The following is a 16747-nucleotide window of genomic DNA, read 5'->3' as shown; positions in this document are numbered from 1 at the left end:
ATTCTGACTGCTTTCAAAGGCTATTGAAGTTAAGCATCAATGTTTGGTGATCTGGTAGAGAAATAATACCGAGATAAAGACGAATAGGGCGACTGGTGAAGCAAAAGAATATTCTCATGTCTATTGGTGTTGGCGTTCATGGTAAAATAAGTCCAAGAATGCTGAATTTCAAGAAATTCTTGAATCTGATGCATGTACCAGCTTAAAAGCTGTTAACCAGATATCCAGAGGGGAGATTTTTTCAAAGTGGTTGTGCGAACTCCACAGTGTACACAATTTTAAAGAATGTGGCACCAATACCAATTTTTGTCCACTTCCAGTGCCAGTTTGACTACCTCAATCTTTTTTGTCAATGACACTTCTCCAGGATCCTCTTCGTCATGATTACCATCGCATTGATTATGCTCCTCGACATTCATCTTCACATTTAGAGCTTGTGATAAGTAATCCCCCTCATTTGTGCCCTCTAGATCCAGGGAAGTCAGTGCAGGTAGTAGAAACATTGAATACAGAGCTTTGCATTCCTAACCTAGCAATGCTGGTGAATTGTCTCTGATCTTGACAACATAACACAAATTTTTGGCAGCCTGAGTCAAACTCAAAAGGTTCAGTCTATAGTAAAGCGTTCCCAGTAGCCCACATATTATGCAGATGAGGGGTCCACGTACACACCATCAGGTTAACTTCCCAATACCTCTACTGAAAAAGATCTCTGAATCTTAGAGCTTACTAGGCTGCTCTAATATAACTTGTCAAGCACTGCAACCCTAATTCATCTCCAATGGCCACACAGTTGCAACTCTTATACGCTCTTTGATTTGAAGAAACCCAAGGCTGCTTGTGCGCATATACCTTATTAACCGGTCATAATTTTTCAGTCTTCAATCTTCACACCTTAATCTCCAACCTTCATTCCTCAATCAACCTTCATTTCCCAACTATGAATCATGTCACTCAAAATCAGTAACTCAACAACACCTCAGCAAGCAACTTTTCTTTGTGTAATAACCACGAATTAACTGCTCAAGTAGACCGAGTCGGATGCGAAAAGCCTCCTTGACTCTTGGCACGCAATACACAAGGACCACCATCTAAACCAAAAAGAAAAAAGAACACAACTTTTGATTCCCTACAAAAAAAAATTAGGCCAGCTTTCGAATTTTTCAAATACTTGGTTTCACCTCAGTTCTTATAGGTTTCTTTGTGACCATTTTCGCTTAGGCAAGGTTAGATGCCGGTCTAACGGTCGCTATGCGCCAAGTTCCATCTGATTACTTATTCACAAGTTAAACATCATGTCTTTACCACCGTCGCTTCAGCCCTTCGTTACTAGGAAGGTGTTCCACAGGACGTGGGCAGGAACGTTTTACTGTAAGCCGCAGGCTATTTTCCAGCCTACAAATGAAAAAGAGATTGTCGAGTTGATCAACCAGGCGAGGAGGCTTGGGAAGACCATCATGACGGTTGGCTCCGGTCATTCTCCTTCCGACTTGACCATGACCAACGAGTGGTTGTGCAATTTGGATAAATTTGATAAGGTGCTTAAGCAGGAGGAGTTTTATGGACCTTCAGATTCGGGCAAACAGGTGAAGTATGTGGACTTGACTGTGGAAGCCGGTATCCGGATCTACCAGCTTAATGAGTACTTGAAGGAACACAGTTTGGCGATCCAGAACTTGGGTTCTATATCTGACCAGTCGATTGCTGGGCTCATTTCCACAGGAACCCACGGCTCGTCGCAATACCACGGGTTGGTTGCTCAGCAGGTGGTTTCTTTGGTTGTGGCCAACTCTGAGGGTAAGCTCATTGAGTGTTCGTCTGTGAAGAACGAGAAATTGTTCAGAGCAGCTCTTTTGTCGTTGGGCAAAATCGGTATCATCACTCAGGTGACGTTGAGAGCGGTTCCTAGATACACCATCAAGTCGAAGCAGGAGATCATCAAGTTCACCACACTTTTGCGTGAGTGGGACTCGATCTGGTTGGATTCGGAATTTATCAGAATCTGGTGGTTTCCTTACTCCGGAAACTGTGTGTGCTGGAGAGCTTCTAAGTCAGAAGACCCTTTGAGCGATCCCCGTCCTTCGTGGTATGGTACTTTCTTTGGCAGACTCTTTTACGAGTCGCTCTTATGGGTTTCTGTCAAAATCTGCCCAAAGCTCACTCCATGGGTCGAGAAATTCGTGTTTAAACAACAATATGGCGATGTAGAGACGTTGGGCAAGGGTGACGTGGCTGTCCAGAACTCAGTTGAGGGGCTCAACATGGACTGCTTGTTCTCACAGTTTGTGAATGAGTGGTCAGCACCTTTGATCGAAGGTATCGATATTTTGACTGAATTGAACGAAAAAATCCAGGACGCCGCTAAAAAGGGTGACTTTTATGTCCATGCTCCAATTGAAGTGAGATGCTCTAACGTGACTTATTCTGATAAACCTTTTGTTGATGCTGAAGGTAAACCTTCCTTGCACCCACCTCAAGAATGGTTAGCCAAGAGGAGCCCTGTGAGCGCTGGTCCAATTCCAGGAAACAATTTAAGACCATTTTTGGACAACTCCCCGGAAGGGTTGCCTTACGAGGCAGATCTTTCGAAGGTAAAGAACGATCAGTTGACTCTTTTTATCAATGCCACAATGTATAGACCATTCGGTTTCAACGTGCCAACCCACAAATGGTACCAAATTTTTGAAGACGCTATGAGCCGTGCGGGCGGCAAGCCACACTGGGCAAAGAACTTCATTGGTTTGTCTGGTGATCATCATGACGAAGAGGATTTGAAGACTCAGTTGAACTTCGGTGGAAAGAAGTTCTACTCCATGCTCGGCTTCGACCCTGTGATGAAGAAGTGGTTTGGGCCCAGCTTAGAAGCATACAATGAGATTAGAAGAGAGATGGACCCACACGGGGTGTTCTTGAGTGGAAAAGCGTGGGCTGTTAGAAACGGAATCTTAATAGAATAGCTATGAATGCGATTTATTATGCTAATATACAATGAATTATTTAAAAGGTGCCTTTAAAGGGTCAACAACCGTACCTTGTTTAACAATGACCCTAGGCAAAGTGGCTTTCTGGAAAGTGGCTCTTGATGCCCATTCTTCGCCGATTGGCATTCTCAATGCTCTTTCGTATTGTTCTCTGGTTTCATATGGATGAGGAACATTGGAAGACTGATATTTCAAGTTGTGCTTGTTCAATCGTTCGTTGATGATGACATTATCCTTATCCTTGTCTTGTCTCTTTTCCTTCTGAACAACACCATCGATCTTTCTGACGTATTTCTTCTTCGGTTTTTTTGGAGCGTCACTGCCGCCCCAAGAACCCCATCCGGGTAGCGTCATGTCTTCTTCTTTGTCGTCTTCTTCTTCGATGAGTTTTCTTTTCTCTTCTTGGAATTCACTCACCACATCGTCTCCGGCAAAGGCTTCTTTTATAAGACCTTGCTGTTTGAACATGCGATTATCTCTTTCATCTTCTTCTTCACTTTGTTCGTCATCACTGCCATGAACGTCACCCTTGCCATTCACTTCCATGACCTTTTTCATGTCAATCAAGGTGGCTGGCTTTGTCGAGCCCTTGAATTTGTCTTGTTTGCTTTTGTGTTTCTCGATCTTATTGGCGGCCTTCGAAAGTTTCGACGAGTCTTCCGTGACGGTGGAGAACTTCTTTGTCTTCGCCGATGTTACATTCTCGTCGTCTCCAACGGTCAACCATGGATTCTCTTCAGCCTCTTCACTGCCTGAACCATCCTCTTTCTCGCTTTCGTCAGAGAAGCCTCCGAAATCAGATGCGTTCTGCTCTTCTGTTTTGTACTTTTTGGCGGGTGGCTCTTCCTCTGCGTCGGAGGCATCACTGTCATCACGATCTTCGGCCGAACGCTCACGGCCTCTGGACTTGCCCGACATTCTGTTCACCAAACTCTTTGCTTCATCGTCACGGTAGTCATGAATTAATTCTTCCTCCAATTCTTCCATGTCCTCAGCCTCCGCGGCCGCCTTAGGAGCGTACACTCTTCTACCTTCGTTTTTGAGTTGGTTTATCGAGTTTTTCTCCTTCGATACACCTTCAAATTCTTCGATACCTGTGTTGGAGTCGACACCTCTGAGAAATTCGAGCTCTCTTTTGTTCTCTCTCCGTCTTTTCTCCTCCGCATTCTTCATGAAGTCCATGGCCATAATACCCTTACCAAGAGTTTCTCTCTCCGCGGTATCATCCTCATCATTTTCGTATTCTCTTTCGATATCCGAGACGTTGTCGTCACTTTGTACACCGTTGATAGCGCCTAACTGCTTTGCACGCAAACGTTCTCCACTTCTAAGCATTTCCTCGAGTTGTTCTCTACTCAGTGCATCTTTAGACATCCCCAGCTTTATCATCTGTTTTGCCCACAGCGACTGAGTCTTGTGTTTCTGTGACATTCTTTCTTCAGCTCTCTTCCTATCATGCTCGTCGGGATCCTCTTCGGCATCAGAACCTTCCACCAACTCAGCATCCCGCAAACGCTCTCTCTTCCTAATCTTCCTGTACTGTTTCGACTTGATCTTCTTGATACGTTTGGCACGTTGCTCGTCACGGAACATGAGCTCCCTCATTCTTCTGAGCTCCTGGGTTCTCTTGAACATATCTTCTTTCGAAAGCTTGGCCGCTTCAATTTGTTCGAAAGTGGCCTCCTTAGACTCATCCACAAGCGCACCTGCCTCTAAAATGCCATGAATCTTGTTCTCGAGCTCTGTGCGGGTATCCGTCTCTGGAACAAACCGAAGAGCATCCAACTCTTTTTCTGGATCAATCTCTTCTTGTTCTTCAGCAGTCGCTGGTGGCGCAAGAGGAAACTCAAGATGATCAGCCTCTTGCAAAGTTCTCACTGTTTCCCTCCACTTGTTGACCTCCTCCTTGGTGATCTCATAAGCAGCTCTCCTATCGTTCCTGATTTGAATTCTTTTGGGAAGTGGCACCGCCACATGCTTAGGCTCTTCATCCTTATCGATCAAATGTGCATCATCGGCACCCTCGACCCCACCAAGCATATCAGCAAGCGAAAGCTCCTCGCCGCCTGCGGGTACAGAAAATACATTTGCCTCTCTCGTTTCGTTCACAAGTCTCCTATGTTCATGAGGCGTTTTCACCTTGGCCTTCACTGTGTTGAGTGTCGACTTGAGTTCCACGTCTTCATCGTCAGATCCGCCTAATATGGCACGTTCGTCTTCAGAATCGGTTTCATCTGACTCATCAGATCCGGTTTCCTCCTCGGAGTCCCCTTCTGATCCCGACTCCTCGTCTTCTGACCCTGACTCGGAGTCCAAAGTTGGGGCATTTTTAAACAAGTCACTCTTCTCTTCCGTTTCTTCCGAGTCAAGTTCACTTTCAGACTCAGACTCTCGAGCATCATCTAGAACAACATCCTCGTCCAGCTTCTTCTTCTTCGAAGAATCTCTGTCATCCATATCCCAAGCCTCAGATAACGTTACTAGCTGCGACTCATCGATGCTACTATAGCCTTCGTCTTCAGAACTTTCTGACTCCTCGCTTCGCTTTCCCTTTCTCCTCTTCTGCTTATCTCTTATCGTCTGAGAAAATTTGGAGCTTAGCACATCGTAGTCGTCGTCCAGTGCAAGAGCCTCGTCCGAATCAAGCTCCTCGTCCTCAAGATCACTCTCTTGGTCTTCTTCTTTAAGAAACTTTCTTGCATCCAAAACTCCCTCTTTCAAAGGTAACTCTTCATCCTGATCTTCTTCAGACTGCAGATTTTCGTTGTCGCCTCTGTCTCGTGCCTCAGCTCGTTCTGCAAGCTGAAAAGCATCCTGGATCTTTTGATGCGATCTGTTTTTGCCTGACCGCTTTTTAGCCATATTTCAAGTGTGTTTCAGGGATGCTGCTTTGAGGTGAATCTCATCTCATCACCCATGTCCTATACTTTTTTATGTGTGGTCACGTGATGTATGTTGTAACACGGCCATGCTACGTAGTATCATTAGTAGTTTTGTAAAAAGAAAAAAAAAATCAATGGGACCTACCCAATGTTGAACTCGGATTAGAGAGCCGCCTGAAGACTTTGGCCCTTTGGGGTTCTTTGGACCCTTGTTGGGTGTCTGACTAATGCTCTACCACCATTTATCTTTTATTCATGCTCTACTTTCAAAAGCTTTCTTCAGCTAGACGTACAGCACCTCTCAGACCTCTCGTGCCCATGCATCATTACAAAGCGTCAAGCCTATCGTTTATCTCTTCAGCCAGTAACTTCTTCACTCTGGGACCCTCGATGTCAGTACCCTTGAACCCCAACAAATGGTCCTGAGGATCACTCACCACAGTGATATCCAAGTTCTCACCAACCAATTCTCCATCCACTGACTCCTTTAATGCTAAGAGAGCAACGTGGATCACGTCCTCCAACTCCAAGTCCTCATTCCAACGCTTTTCCAAAAAGGTCTTGGCCGAAACAGCCGTCTTGCCGATAGCTGTGGCCTTCCATGGGAAATAACTACCAGAAGGGTCCACTTGGTATAGCTGAAAGTTGCCCAGGTGGTGGTCATACCCACCCACTAAAAGCGATACACCAAAAGGTCTGATACCTCCACTTTGCGTTGACTCTTGCATCACCTTGGCGAGTTCCTGAACCATTATTCTGACCGGAGGATACTCGTTGTATATACGCTTGTAGTTTGTGTGGGCCAATTTTCGTGCTCTGTCTACTAGCACCCTGAAGTCGGGTCCCATGCCGGAGTAAGTCATGGCGATGTCTGGAGTAATCAACTCGACTTTGCTGTTACAGTCGTTCTTTAAAAGATTCGAATTGGACTTTCTCTCTGTAGCAAGCACCACGCCCGAGGCAGACTTGATGCCAATGGTGGTTACACCTTGCTTTACCGCATTGAGGGCATATTCAATCTGGACCAATTTCCCTCTAAATTGTTAGTACAATGTCATTAAAAGAGCATAGTTCAAGCTCATTCGCCCATTACATACTGAGGGGAAAATGTCGTAAGGGAAAACGAGTATCTGTCAGCCATTGGGCGTTATCTGGAGAAGATGTTGAAGGTGTTGAGACTTGCCTTCGAGGGCGACTTGGAAGTTGATGCACGTGAGTATACTCACGTGCGGACGATGGTATTCTACGCTTCCTCTCCACCGTCTACTTCTAGCTGCCAACACCCAGATGATACCTCTATTAATATCTAACTTATTCCAATTTACAAAGTCCAAATCACTCTTCCTCGTCGTCAGTGTCTGGTGGCTTTGGTGTACCTTTAGGACTGCTCAACCATTCGATGTGACGCAATCTTCTTCTCTCAGCCTGTGCTTTCTTCTCGTTTCTAGTCATCTTCTTCTTTCTGGTTCTGACCTTGATGTTCGCAGGGGAGTCGTCATCGTCTGCTCTCTTCTTCACTGGTTCAGGTGCAGGCGAACCATCCTTGGACTCGACGCCATCAGCGAATCTCAGCGCATCAACGGCAGCATTGCCCTTCTGAACAACAGCCCCATTTTCAACGTGCCATTGCTCAGGACACAAGGCTCCAACAAACTCGTTGTTGTGCGAAATCATGACAACACCTCCGCTCCAGTCACGAATGGCAACGGCAAGACCTCCCAAGGAGTCTCTGTCCAAATAGTTTGTAGGTTCATCAAGAACAAGCAAGTGGGGATTGTTCCACATAGCGCCAGCAATAACAACCTTGACCAATTGACCACCGGACAAAGAGCCCATAGGTGTGTGGTCTGCAATGTCACCATCCAATCCGACATCCTCGAAATGCTTTCTTATTACTTTTGGTGTCAATTCTCTGTAGCCAAGACCTTCTCTTGAAGCCTCATGATCATCGAACTTTTGAATCAACTTCTCGAATCCTTGCTCGATCAAAAACTCTCTTGGAAGCCAGGAGTTGTACTTAGGCAAGAAATACTTCCATTTGATCTCATACTGGAAAGATTTCTTCAACTTTTGTCTACCAACGAGCGCCTCAATTTGTCTTGGTCCTTGCCCGTCACCAACGTCAATGAGCTTTTCCATGATTTGCTTCTCTTCATCAGAGATCTTTCTCGATTCTTTTAATAAAACTTCCCGGTCGTCACCGAATCTGTAACGCCACTGTAAGTACTGGTTGGCTGTCTTCTCCTTATGCTGTTCAACGTGTTGCAAAGCGTGTTGAGCAATGTATCCAATTCTCAAGTTCGGATGTTTCTCGACAGTACCTTCGTTTGGCACCAACTCTCCAGTCAACAACTTGATCAACGTAGACTTGCCCGCACCATTGGGGCCAACAATGGCCACACGAGACGACAAACACAAACTGCAAGAGACATTGTTCAAGGATGGCTTCGCAGCACCAGGATATGTGAAAGTAACATTGCTCATTCTGGCTATTGCTCTCGTATTAGACTTTACACCAGACAAGATACCTGGAGGTGGGAAGGCCATCTTCACCATGGAGTCACTCAATGTGTAGTAAGACTTGCCCTCGGGCTTGACCTTGACAAACTCTGATAAATTACCCTTGTAATATGCTAGCTTTTTGTTCTCGTAGTGAATAATGTCCGTGCAAACCGCATCCAAAAAACCCGAGTCGTGGGAGACGATCAAAGATGTGATCTCCGTGTGCTCGATCAAGTAATTCTGTAACCATTGGACGTTACCAACATCCAAGTGGTTAGTAGGCTCATCCAAGAGCAACACATCAGCTTTCATAAGCATAGCTCTTGCTAATTCCAATTTCATCTTCCAACCACCCGATAAGGAGCCAACTTGTTGAGTCAATCTTTCTTCAGGGAACCCGACAGCTTGCAATGCCTTAGCAATATCATCACGCCCGACATTGGCCAACTCTGGGTCAGAAGCAATGAAGCTGACTAAATCCAAATCACCTTCCTCACCTTGCAATTTGTGCTCGACAAAGCATGTACGCAACTGATCGGGAGTAGGGAAGCCTTCTAATTGACCCTTGGAAATAGCACGCATCAACGTGGATTTACCAGCACCGTTTCTGCCACAGAGGCCGTATCTGTGTCCCTTTAACAATCTCAAGTTGGTTTTGTTCAACAACATACGAGAACCGTAGGCCAAGGAGAAATCAGCATTAACGATTTCAACGGCACCGTCGTTGTCGTCATTGTCGACCAGAGCTGATTCAGTGAAGAGGTGCTTCAAATTCTTTATAACTTCCTCAGTATACTTTTTTCTAAGTTCCTCCGTCACAGAGTCTGACAATTGGATGGCGCTCTCAAGGTACTCTGCTAATCGTTTCCAGTCATTAACGTTAGCGTCCACTTGTACTATAGTAGCAAGATAGCTCGTTTCAGTACCATCCTTAAGCAAAGCGGCTGGCACGTCCTTAACATCCTCACTTAGGTTTTCGGTGAGGAATTTTTCCGCATCCTTCAAGGATATCCTGCCATGGAACTTACCATCGGTTTGTTCACTCTCTGCTTCTTTCAAAACACGAAGTGCTTTAGCTCCCAACTCTCTCACTTCCGGCAATGAGGCATTGTTTACTACCTTTTCCACACCAGGTAACAAAATAGGAATGTAGTGCTCAATCTCTCTTCTATTATTCACCAATCTAGTCAAGTTTTCGGTGACGGTAACCGTCTGTCTCAACTGATCATTGGTAGAGGATGACATCTTCAACGACTTGTCAAGAATAGGTACTAGAAGTGACAAAGCAGGTTCAGTAACTTCAGCCACGAATGTAACAGAAGATAAGTTCTTGATACACTCTGGAACTTTTTGAGGATTGGCCAAGGTTTCGACGATCAAATCATACTTGTTTTGCAAATCAAGATTATCGAACACCTTCACAAAGCGCTTTAAGGTAGCTAAACCGTGTTTGGCCAACTCTGGCTTGAAGTCTGTTGCCATATCGGTCAACGCTGGAACGGCAGTGATAAATTTCATTTCCAACAAATCGGCAGGGGCCTCAGCAATAAGCTTATCCATAATCTCTAAAGCAGCAATCTTGGTGTTCCACTTTGCAGACGATGTAAGGTAGTTGATAATCTCGTCAATGAACAAGCTGCCCAAGATCTCTACTGGTAAGACACCATAAACAATATCAAGGGTCTGTTTCGCAGTTTTGACAACATTTCTGTCCTTGTCTGTGAATGCTTCAAGGATCACACTGATGAACTGCACCAAGTACAGCTCTTTAGGAGCAGAGTTACTCAAGCTGAACGCAAGTTGCTGTATTACAAGAAGCGCGGACTCCCTGACAATTGGGGAGCTTCTTGCCTTTGCTAAGTTTTTGACGATATCAAGGATCTTCCAAGTATCGAATATCGTCATGGATGGCTGCTCTGCAACCTTTTGCGCAATAGCCTCGGCCTCCTTCTTGGAGTCACTGATCTTGGAGCACTTTTGAATCGCAGTCAAATGTTCCAGTATAGGAGTTTCTTCGAGTTTAAGTTTGTTCAATGCAGAGCCTAGCGACGAGAGAGACGTGGTGGAGGCATCAGGATTGGGAGTGGCTGCCCCACTAGTTATTCTGGACTCAGCGCCAGAGGGAACCTCGCTTCCATTCTGACTCGCGGAGAAGCTTTGTTCAGGATAGCCTTGATACCCAGTGTGAGCCTGATTTTGAAACCCCTGGTATCCCTGGTATCCCTGGTATCCAGAGTAGTATTGGCCAGGCTGAAAGCTCTGTCCTGAGTACTGGAAGTTCTGACCTGAGTACTGATAATTATTTGAGTTCTTATAGCCGTAGCCACGGGGCTGTTGTTGAGCCTGCTGTTGCTGCTTCAAAAACTCGTCGAAGGAGATTTTTTTCGACATGAAATTACAATCAGATCAGGGGTCAGGGTAAAGTTTGTGAGAATTAATTTAAATTTCTATCCGAAAAATTAGCACCCATGTCTCACAACCCGTACATCTCCATGTATCGGCCTCATCGCGGTATGCACAATGGCTGCAAACTGACAAAGCGTGATACTCTGAAAATTTAGTCAACACTAATGGGAATTATAGAGATACTGTCGCCACCATGAATAATTAAGGACGATCCGTCACCTGCTTCGAGCCCATGAACACCCTTTGGACTATGAATGGGGCTGGTATTTCTGGATACCTCTTGCATTTCTTCATTGAAGAGAACCAACTGGTCCAGAACTTCAGCGATGGTGCATTCCTTGTTGGAAAAGAGCACGTAAGTAGCGTGTTTGTGTCGAGGCAACACTCCAACCACTTTTTGTTTTGCGAGATCATACATCTCAACACTGTCGTGTTGCACGCTAAAGAGTAAATTGCCCTTTGTAGTGATGGAGTGGAAATCCGCCTCTGCCTTGATGTCAGATAGCTCTTTGGTGGACACGTTAAGGCGTTGGATCTTCTCGTGTAGTATGACCAAGTCGTAAGGGAGCTCATCTGATTCTTCACCGATACTCTCTTTCTTCGCCCACTTTACGTCTTTCACCTTCACAGAGGCCTTGAGGAACGTGCTATTAAACTGGCCCAATAAGCGTGATGTGTTTTTCTGACCACACTTGATCTCATATACCGATATCACCAGCTTTCCATCTTTTCCCATCCCTAAGCATGCCAAGCCGTAATGCCTGTTGGTGTTGACGGCGGCAATCTCCACCAAACTGCATGCATCGACAACAACCCTCTCGTCCTTGACCAACACTCTTGTCGTTGGCGCACTCGCATCCTTGTATGTATGTAGAGTAACGGCTTTCAGACTCACCAGTAGAAGACGTTTCTTGCCCAAGTAGTAGATGCCCACGACGTTGTCACTTGATAAATCTATCTCATTCTTAAAGACTGGTTCACCCAGTTGCAATACTGTCACCTGAGAACCCTCGAGAAAAACAAGCAGCTCCTCGAACGGTTCGAAAACAATGCAATTTCTCGCCAATAGACGGACCTCCTGCCCAAAGGAGACGTTCAGCTTAGGCTTGGAAAGAGCTTCTTCTGCTTCATCCACAATTACTGTTTCGGTGTCTGTTTCGTTATCGTCAGAAGGTGGAGCTTTACGGGATATAGGAGCAGCCGGAGCATTCAGCTCCGCCAAATCACTCTGCACCAGTTCAACGAGCCTTTGCGCTTCTTTTTCAATAGAGTTCAGCAGGAAGTCCTCGTTATTGGAGTCGTTAATGTACCTAGAGAAAATGCCCTCTCTGGCACTGTCATCTTGTCCCTCATTCACGTCTGTCTCAAACAGAAACTTCTCACTGTCGTCAAGTAGTTCGTCGAGGTCAATGCTATGCAGAGTGTTAGGAGCGTTTAAGTAGTTCTTACTGATGGCCAGAGGTGGTCTCAACACGCGTAGAACGTCTCGGATCAGCTTATTGAGTTGAGTGCGAGACTTCTGGAGAATATCAAGATCCACAGGTGGGATCTCCACATCTTGAATATTCAGCTTCGATATGTTTCCATTCATTCCTAGCTTCGCCTCAAGCTCCTTGATTCTCAATTGCTGCTTATCGTTGATGAATCTTAACGTGTTCACTTCGCTCGTCAATTGCAGAATCTTGTACCTCATTTCGGACTTCTCGAGATTGGTGGTAATCTTAAACCTCTCCAAGTGCGTAAACTCTGACGTCAAGTAGCTAATAACCCCAGGAAGTGTATAATTCGCAGTTGGCAGAGAATCATGATATTGTTGTAATGTAGGAGTGATCGAGCCAGGATTGTGTCTGCCTTGTTGGCCTCCTGAATGCTCAAACGCCGAATTGAAGGATGGTATATCCTTTCGAGACGGATTTACCGTTGTTTTTCTGCTCATTCTGAGTAAATTTTGTAGCCCGATCGAGGGTGTAATGAACTATTTTTTCTTAGAAGGCGATCGTCTAGAGCGCCTGGAATCAATCAGGGTCTATTGTGTGTGTGTGATCACGTGCGGTAGGAGAATCGGATGGTTTAAACGTCGATGAACGTATCTAAGAATCTTCAAGTGATATGTGCGGTTTTTAATTATCTAGATCTGCGTCTTGGAGAGAATTTCTTGCTGTGTAAAGAGTCTATGACGGGGTCATGGAGATCTCCTTTCGCAACCGACTGTTTCCCTGTTGTCTGTATTACCGCAACAAGACCTCTTCGAAAGCAGGAAAACAAGCATACTGTTGCATCGACTTTCTTCCTGTTGTGCTCTTCTTTCAAATTGGTCTCTTGTGCTTTAATATCATTGTGGCTTGTCTAGATGGTTTCGGCAACTCACACATAGGTGCTCTGTCATCTCCATCCAAAGAGTTTTTAGGTCTGTTTCTACTGCTTCACTTCTGTGTTTGTCTGACTCATTTCCTCATTTATTCGTGTGCTAAATACAAGGGTTCTAAAAGCCCAAGCTGACCGTATTAGTTGCCGGAGGCCCAGTCGTTCAACCCGTATCTGTTTCTAGCGATTTCAATGGCGTAGAACTGGATTCTGACAACGAAGATCGAGTTTTCTTGCGAGTACTCGTCATCGGCCTTTACTCTCAAAAGTGTACCGAAATTGTAGTCGTCAATCTCCTTGAACTTTTCACAAAACGCTCTCCACTTGGCCTTGCCTTCTTTGCTCTTCATCTTGTCCTCGCTGATCTCAAAAGCGGCATCTTTTTCCTTGAATTCAGGGAAGTCCTCGATTAAAGCTTCGTAGATCTCATTGTCGTAGTTGGTCAATCTCAATGAGGAGGCCTTCACTTTGGATATCAAGTTCCAGTAAGCCTCAGCCTGTTGGACTGCTTTCACAGCAAACTGTTTTTCAATGTCCTCGAGGTTTTCGGCCTTCTCAGCGTCAAATTTGGTAGCCATGATTAAGATTAGTACAAGGTCTTTGCTGTGTGCGATGCGCTTCTTTCAAAAATTGCAACTCCAGTGCAGGCAGTTGCAAGACTAACTGTGGAAGAAGAATTCTTACAACGTATCTACACGACATACTTTTATTGCAGGGTACTACTTTGAATACTCTCCTTTTGAGAAATCAAATCTATTTGGCAAATCTTGCTTTCTATTCAGAGAGGTCGAAGAATATCCGTTGGGGGTAGTGAGGGGCTGCTAAACGTAGATCGAATCTCCTTACTTTACCTCTTCGAATCCTCCACAATCCATTCGGCAGCTCTTTTTCCTGAGTCGTATGCCCCGTGGATACAGCCACCCCCGTCGGCTATAGTGTGCTCGCCTGCGAAGCGTATAGTGGAGTTCAGGCCCAAGCCGACGCCGTCATTCTCACCAGAAAGGTGGATGATGATATCATCAGGCGAGTCGCCTGTTTTGACTGCTGAGTAGGCACCTCTAGAAAACTGATTTTTCGTCCAGTCGGTGACAATTACGTTGATTGGGTCGGGGACTGAGAAGCTCGACACATTCAACTTGGAAAGCATTGGTCGCATGTACGGCCACGCCTGCTGTGGGTGTGCTTCCAAATACTCAGTCACTGGAGACTGGGTAAGTACCACAAGTGAGGCAGTTCCTGGAAACACCCTTGCGTAGTTGATGATGTAAATCGGGTACTCCCACGATTTTGGTACCAAGCCGTGAGAAGACACCTCGTCGGCGACAATCTCCAATCTGTCTTGGGTCTTGTCCCACCAGATCATATCGAACTCAAGGATCACTTTGCCAAGAGCTCCCATAGAGATGGAATCAATTGCTTCTCTCATAGGCTTGGGGAGCGGTGGTTCCCAAGTGATAGCTTGCGGGCCATCTTGTAACTTTAGAATGCTGAGCGGCACTGTGACCACAACGTAGTCTGTATCGATAATGTGACCATTGGAAAGCTCTACTTTGTGATTTCTCGGCCCTTCTTTCACGTTTCTCTGGATCCTGGTGACCTGATGCAGCTTCGAGATGTTACATTTGAGCTCCGACACCAAGTGGTCTACGACAAAACCGTGGCCTTTTTTGTCGTACAAATTGCGTCCCTGGTGGTCCATGGGAGCGTATTTGGCCGATATTTCATAAGAAGGGATCCCAAACCAGAGCTCGAAGTATCGAAGAAGCCTGGAGCAGTATTTTAGCTGCTGCGTGGTGAGGAAGGTGCGGTACTTTTCCATGTAAACTTTGGCAAATGCGTCCAACGACATATCCTTCTTGTCCAAAGAGCTCATGTAGTAAATCTCCATAAACTTCTCCACATCCTCCACAACCCTGGTTAACTTCCAATTGGAAGCATCTAGTGGCCCTTCGTGCTCCAGAGCGTACACCTGAATGTCTTTATCGTCGAAGTAGCCATCTTGTTTCGGGTCGAACGTGCCATTGTCAATGCTATCATATAGTACAGAGTTTGTCAAAGCATCGTGAAACCAAGCTGCTCCCAAATCGTAAGGAACTCCCAACTTAGAGGAAGTGCGATCCGTCTTGATCCTCCCACCTACTCTGTCTTGGGCTTCAAGCACAATTATATCGTCGGGGGAGAATTGGCCACTTTCTTGAAGAACATGTGCAGCTTTGAGGCCAGAAATCCCAGCGCCTATTATGGTGACCAGCTTGGACAGCATGATGAAGTAGATTGGCGAAGTGGTTATCTCAACGGAATTTTCGCAGTTGTATGTGGGTCATTAAATTGCGCTAGCGGAGTCTGGTGATATGAGGACGTTGTCGAGTAATGATAAGTATAATGAGAGATTTTTATTGAAGGGCTCCAATGGCATTTGTATTTGCACAAACCTCTTTTATTCTTGGCAGTAGTGCCTACGTACTGTGGAGCTGAAACCTTTAGTGGCTGCGAAATCTAGCTACGCATTTGAGCTACCAGGTTGATGCAAGCGATGAAGCCCAAACTCATGCAGCAGGCATTTATTTTTTTTTTTGCCAGAGCCTTAACAAATACTCCGGGTGTTCTTGTCGTCAGAGTATCAGAGCGAAAGTGTTCCTCATTTGGCGCTCCACGGCAATCCTACCTCTACTACTTCATGTCTTTGGTAACTTTTCTACCAACCTACACTTCGTCCAAGTATGTAAATGTCAGTCACTCTATACACCGTTCTAACGTTCAGCCGCAAGCTTTCATCGATATCATACATATCAGAGACCCAATGTACGTCTCACATGCTCCCGCACCTGTCTATCGTACTCTTCTCTGTGATCTCTCCACAACTTGCACGCGTCGATGTTGGCTCCACTCTCTGGATTGGGCTCAGCTAACATGGACATCACACTCAACAAGATCTTCTCGATACTCTGCACGGGAGACCACCGCTCCTCGGGTCTTTCGTACTGGTTGGGGTCCTCTCCCGGAGGGTGCAAAATACTGATGCACACGGTTCCGTCGGCGTAGATATTTGGATGGAGCAAGGGAGGCGTGAACTGGAGCAGTGGAGGGCTCAAGGGGTAATCTTGAGGGAACTTCAACGTGGCTGAAAACACCCCGTTCTCATATGGGGTGCCCTCGGGACCCTCCAAAAGACAGTCCCACACAAAAAAATTGTCCTCGGAAAGTGGGCCAGCCACGATTCCCGGAGGCGGATCTCGAGACAATTGCTGGTACTCCTTGAGCAATCTCTTTTGGGCGGTGGAGCGAGGGGGCATAAGGTGAGTATGTAGAAGTTGTACAAGAGTAGAGAAGTTGAAAGTCGAGATTATCGCGCGCACCCCAAAGAGAGCGCCATAGATAGGAAGAACGGGAGATGCTAAAGGATATAAGATATGAAAATTGGGAGGTTCGAGAGAGCCGAGTGTTTCAAGGACAACAGTAGAGCTAAATGGGAATTTTTTAGGGTTTTGGATTTTTGACGAAGGCGTGAAGTATTCACGTTATGAAGCATGTGTTATATTTCGCAGACATTCTGTGAACAGTTCTTGGTCTCCAGCCGTAATGCTCTAAAAGTACACTCAACGAAAACTTGAG

The 16747-nt window shown here is 45.7% G+C and overlaps 8 protein-coding genes across 8 annotated transcripts; 1 reads left to right on the top strand and 7 right to left on the bottom strand. All coding sequences in view use genetic code 12, as the record gives it.

Moving 5' to 3' along the window:
• Nucleotides 1–1295: 1295 nt before the first annotated feature.
• Nucleotides 1296–2957, top strand: ALO1 (D-arabinono-1,4-lactone oxidase; the record flags this gene model as incomplete). The annotated part of the gene is made up of 1 exon (XM_029036901.1): nucleotides 1296–2957. One exon carries the CDS (start codon nucleotides 1296–1298, stop codon nucleotides 2955–2957), a length of 1662 nt encoding a protein of 553 aa, XP_028888998.1.
• A 36-nt stretch (nucleotides 2958–2993) lies between these two features.
• CJI96_0004649 (uncharacterized protein) lies at nucleotides 2994–5843 on the bottom strand (the record flags this gene model as incomplete). The annotated part of the gene is made up of 1 exon (XM_029036900.2): nucleotides 2994–5843. The coding sequence occupies one exon, from the start codon at nucleotides 5841–5843 to the stop codon at nucleotides 2994–2996; it is 2850 nt and encodes a 949-aa protein (XP_028888997.2).
• Nucleotides 5844–6189: 346 nt separating this feature from the next.
• Nucleotides 6190–7004, bottom strand: PRE8 (proteasome core particle subunit alpha 2; the record flags this gene model as incomplete). The annotated part of the gene is made up of 2 exons (XM_029036899.2): nucleotides 6190–6898; nucleotides 6961–7004. 2 exons carry the CDS (start codon nucleotides 7002–7004, stop codon nucleotides 6190–6192), a joined length of 753 nt encoding a protein of 250 aa, XP_028888996.1.
• Nucleotides 7005–7198: 194 nt separating this feature from the next.
• ELF1 (Elf1p) lies at nucleotides 7199–10756 on the bottom strand (the record flags this gene model as incomplete). The annotated part of the gene is made up of 1 exon (XM_029036898.2): nucleotides 7199–10756. One exon carries the CDS (start codon nucleotides 10754–10756, stop codon nucleotides 7199–7201), a length of 3558 nt encoding a protein of 1185 aa, XP_028888995.2.
• A 166-nt stretch (nucleotides 10757–10922) lies between these two features.
• CJI96_0004646 (uncharacterized protein) lies at nucleotides 10923–12707 on the bottom strand (the record flags this gene model as incomplete). Its single annotated transcript, XM_029036897.2, has 1 exon — nucleotides 10923–12707. One exon carries the CDS (start codon nucleotides 12705–12707, stop codon nucleotides 10923–10925), a length of 1785 nt encoding a protein of 594 aa, XP_028888994.2.
• Nucleotides 12708–13275: 568 nt separating this feature from the next.
• Nucleotides 13276–13713, bottom strand: CJI96_0004645 (ribosome-associated Tef1p biogenesis chaperone CHP1; the record flags this gene model as incomplete). Its single annotated transcript, XM_029036896.1, has 1 exon — nucleotides 13276–13713. The coding sequence occupies one exon, from the start codon at nucleotides 13711–13713 to the stop codon at nucleotides 13276–13278; it is 438 nt and encodes a 145-aa protein (XP_028888993.1).
• Nucleotides 13714–13982: 269 nt separating this feature from the next.
• Nucleotides 13983–15398, bottom strand: CBP1 (polyamine oxidase; the record flags this gene model as incomplete). Its single annotated transcript, XM_029036895.2, has 1 exon — nucleotides 13983–15398. The coding sequence occupies one exon, from the start codon at nucleotides 15396–15398 to the stop codon at nucleotides 13983–13985; it is 1416 nt and encodes a 471-aa protein (XP_028888992.2).
• A 526-nt stretch (nucleotides 15399–15924) lies between these two features.
• Nucleotides 15925–16428, bottom strand: CJI96_0004643 (E2 ubiquitin-conjugating protein UBC7; the record flags this gene model as incomplete). Its single annotated transcript, XM_029036894.2, has 1 exon — nucleotides 15925–16428. One exon carries the CDS (start codon nucleotides 16426–16428, stop codon nucleotides 15925–15927), a length of 504 nt encoding a protein of 167 aa, XP_028888991.2.
• Between the last annotated feature and the right edge of the window lie 319 nt (nucleotides 16429–16747).

Source organism: Candidozyma auris, chromosome 5 (assembly GCF_003013715.1).
Source record: "Candidozyma auris chromosome 5, complete sequence".
In the NCBI taxonomy this organism is placed as follows: domain Eukaryota; kingdom Fungi; phylum Ascomycota; class Pichiomycetes; order Serinales; family Metschnikowiaceae; genus Candidozyma; species Candidozyma auris.
The sequence above is the reverse complement of the archived record's forward strand: the minus strand, read 5'-3'. Positions and strand labels throughout refer to the sequence as shown.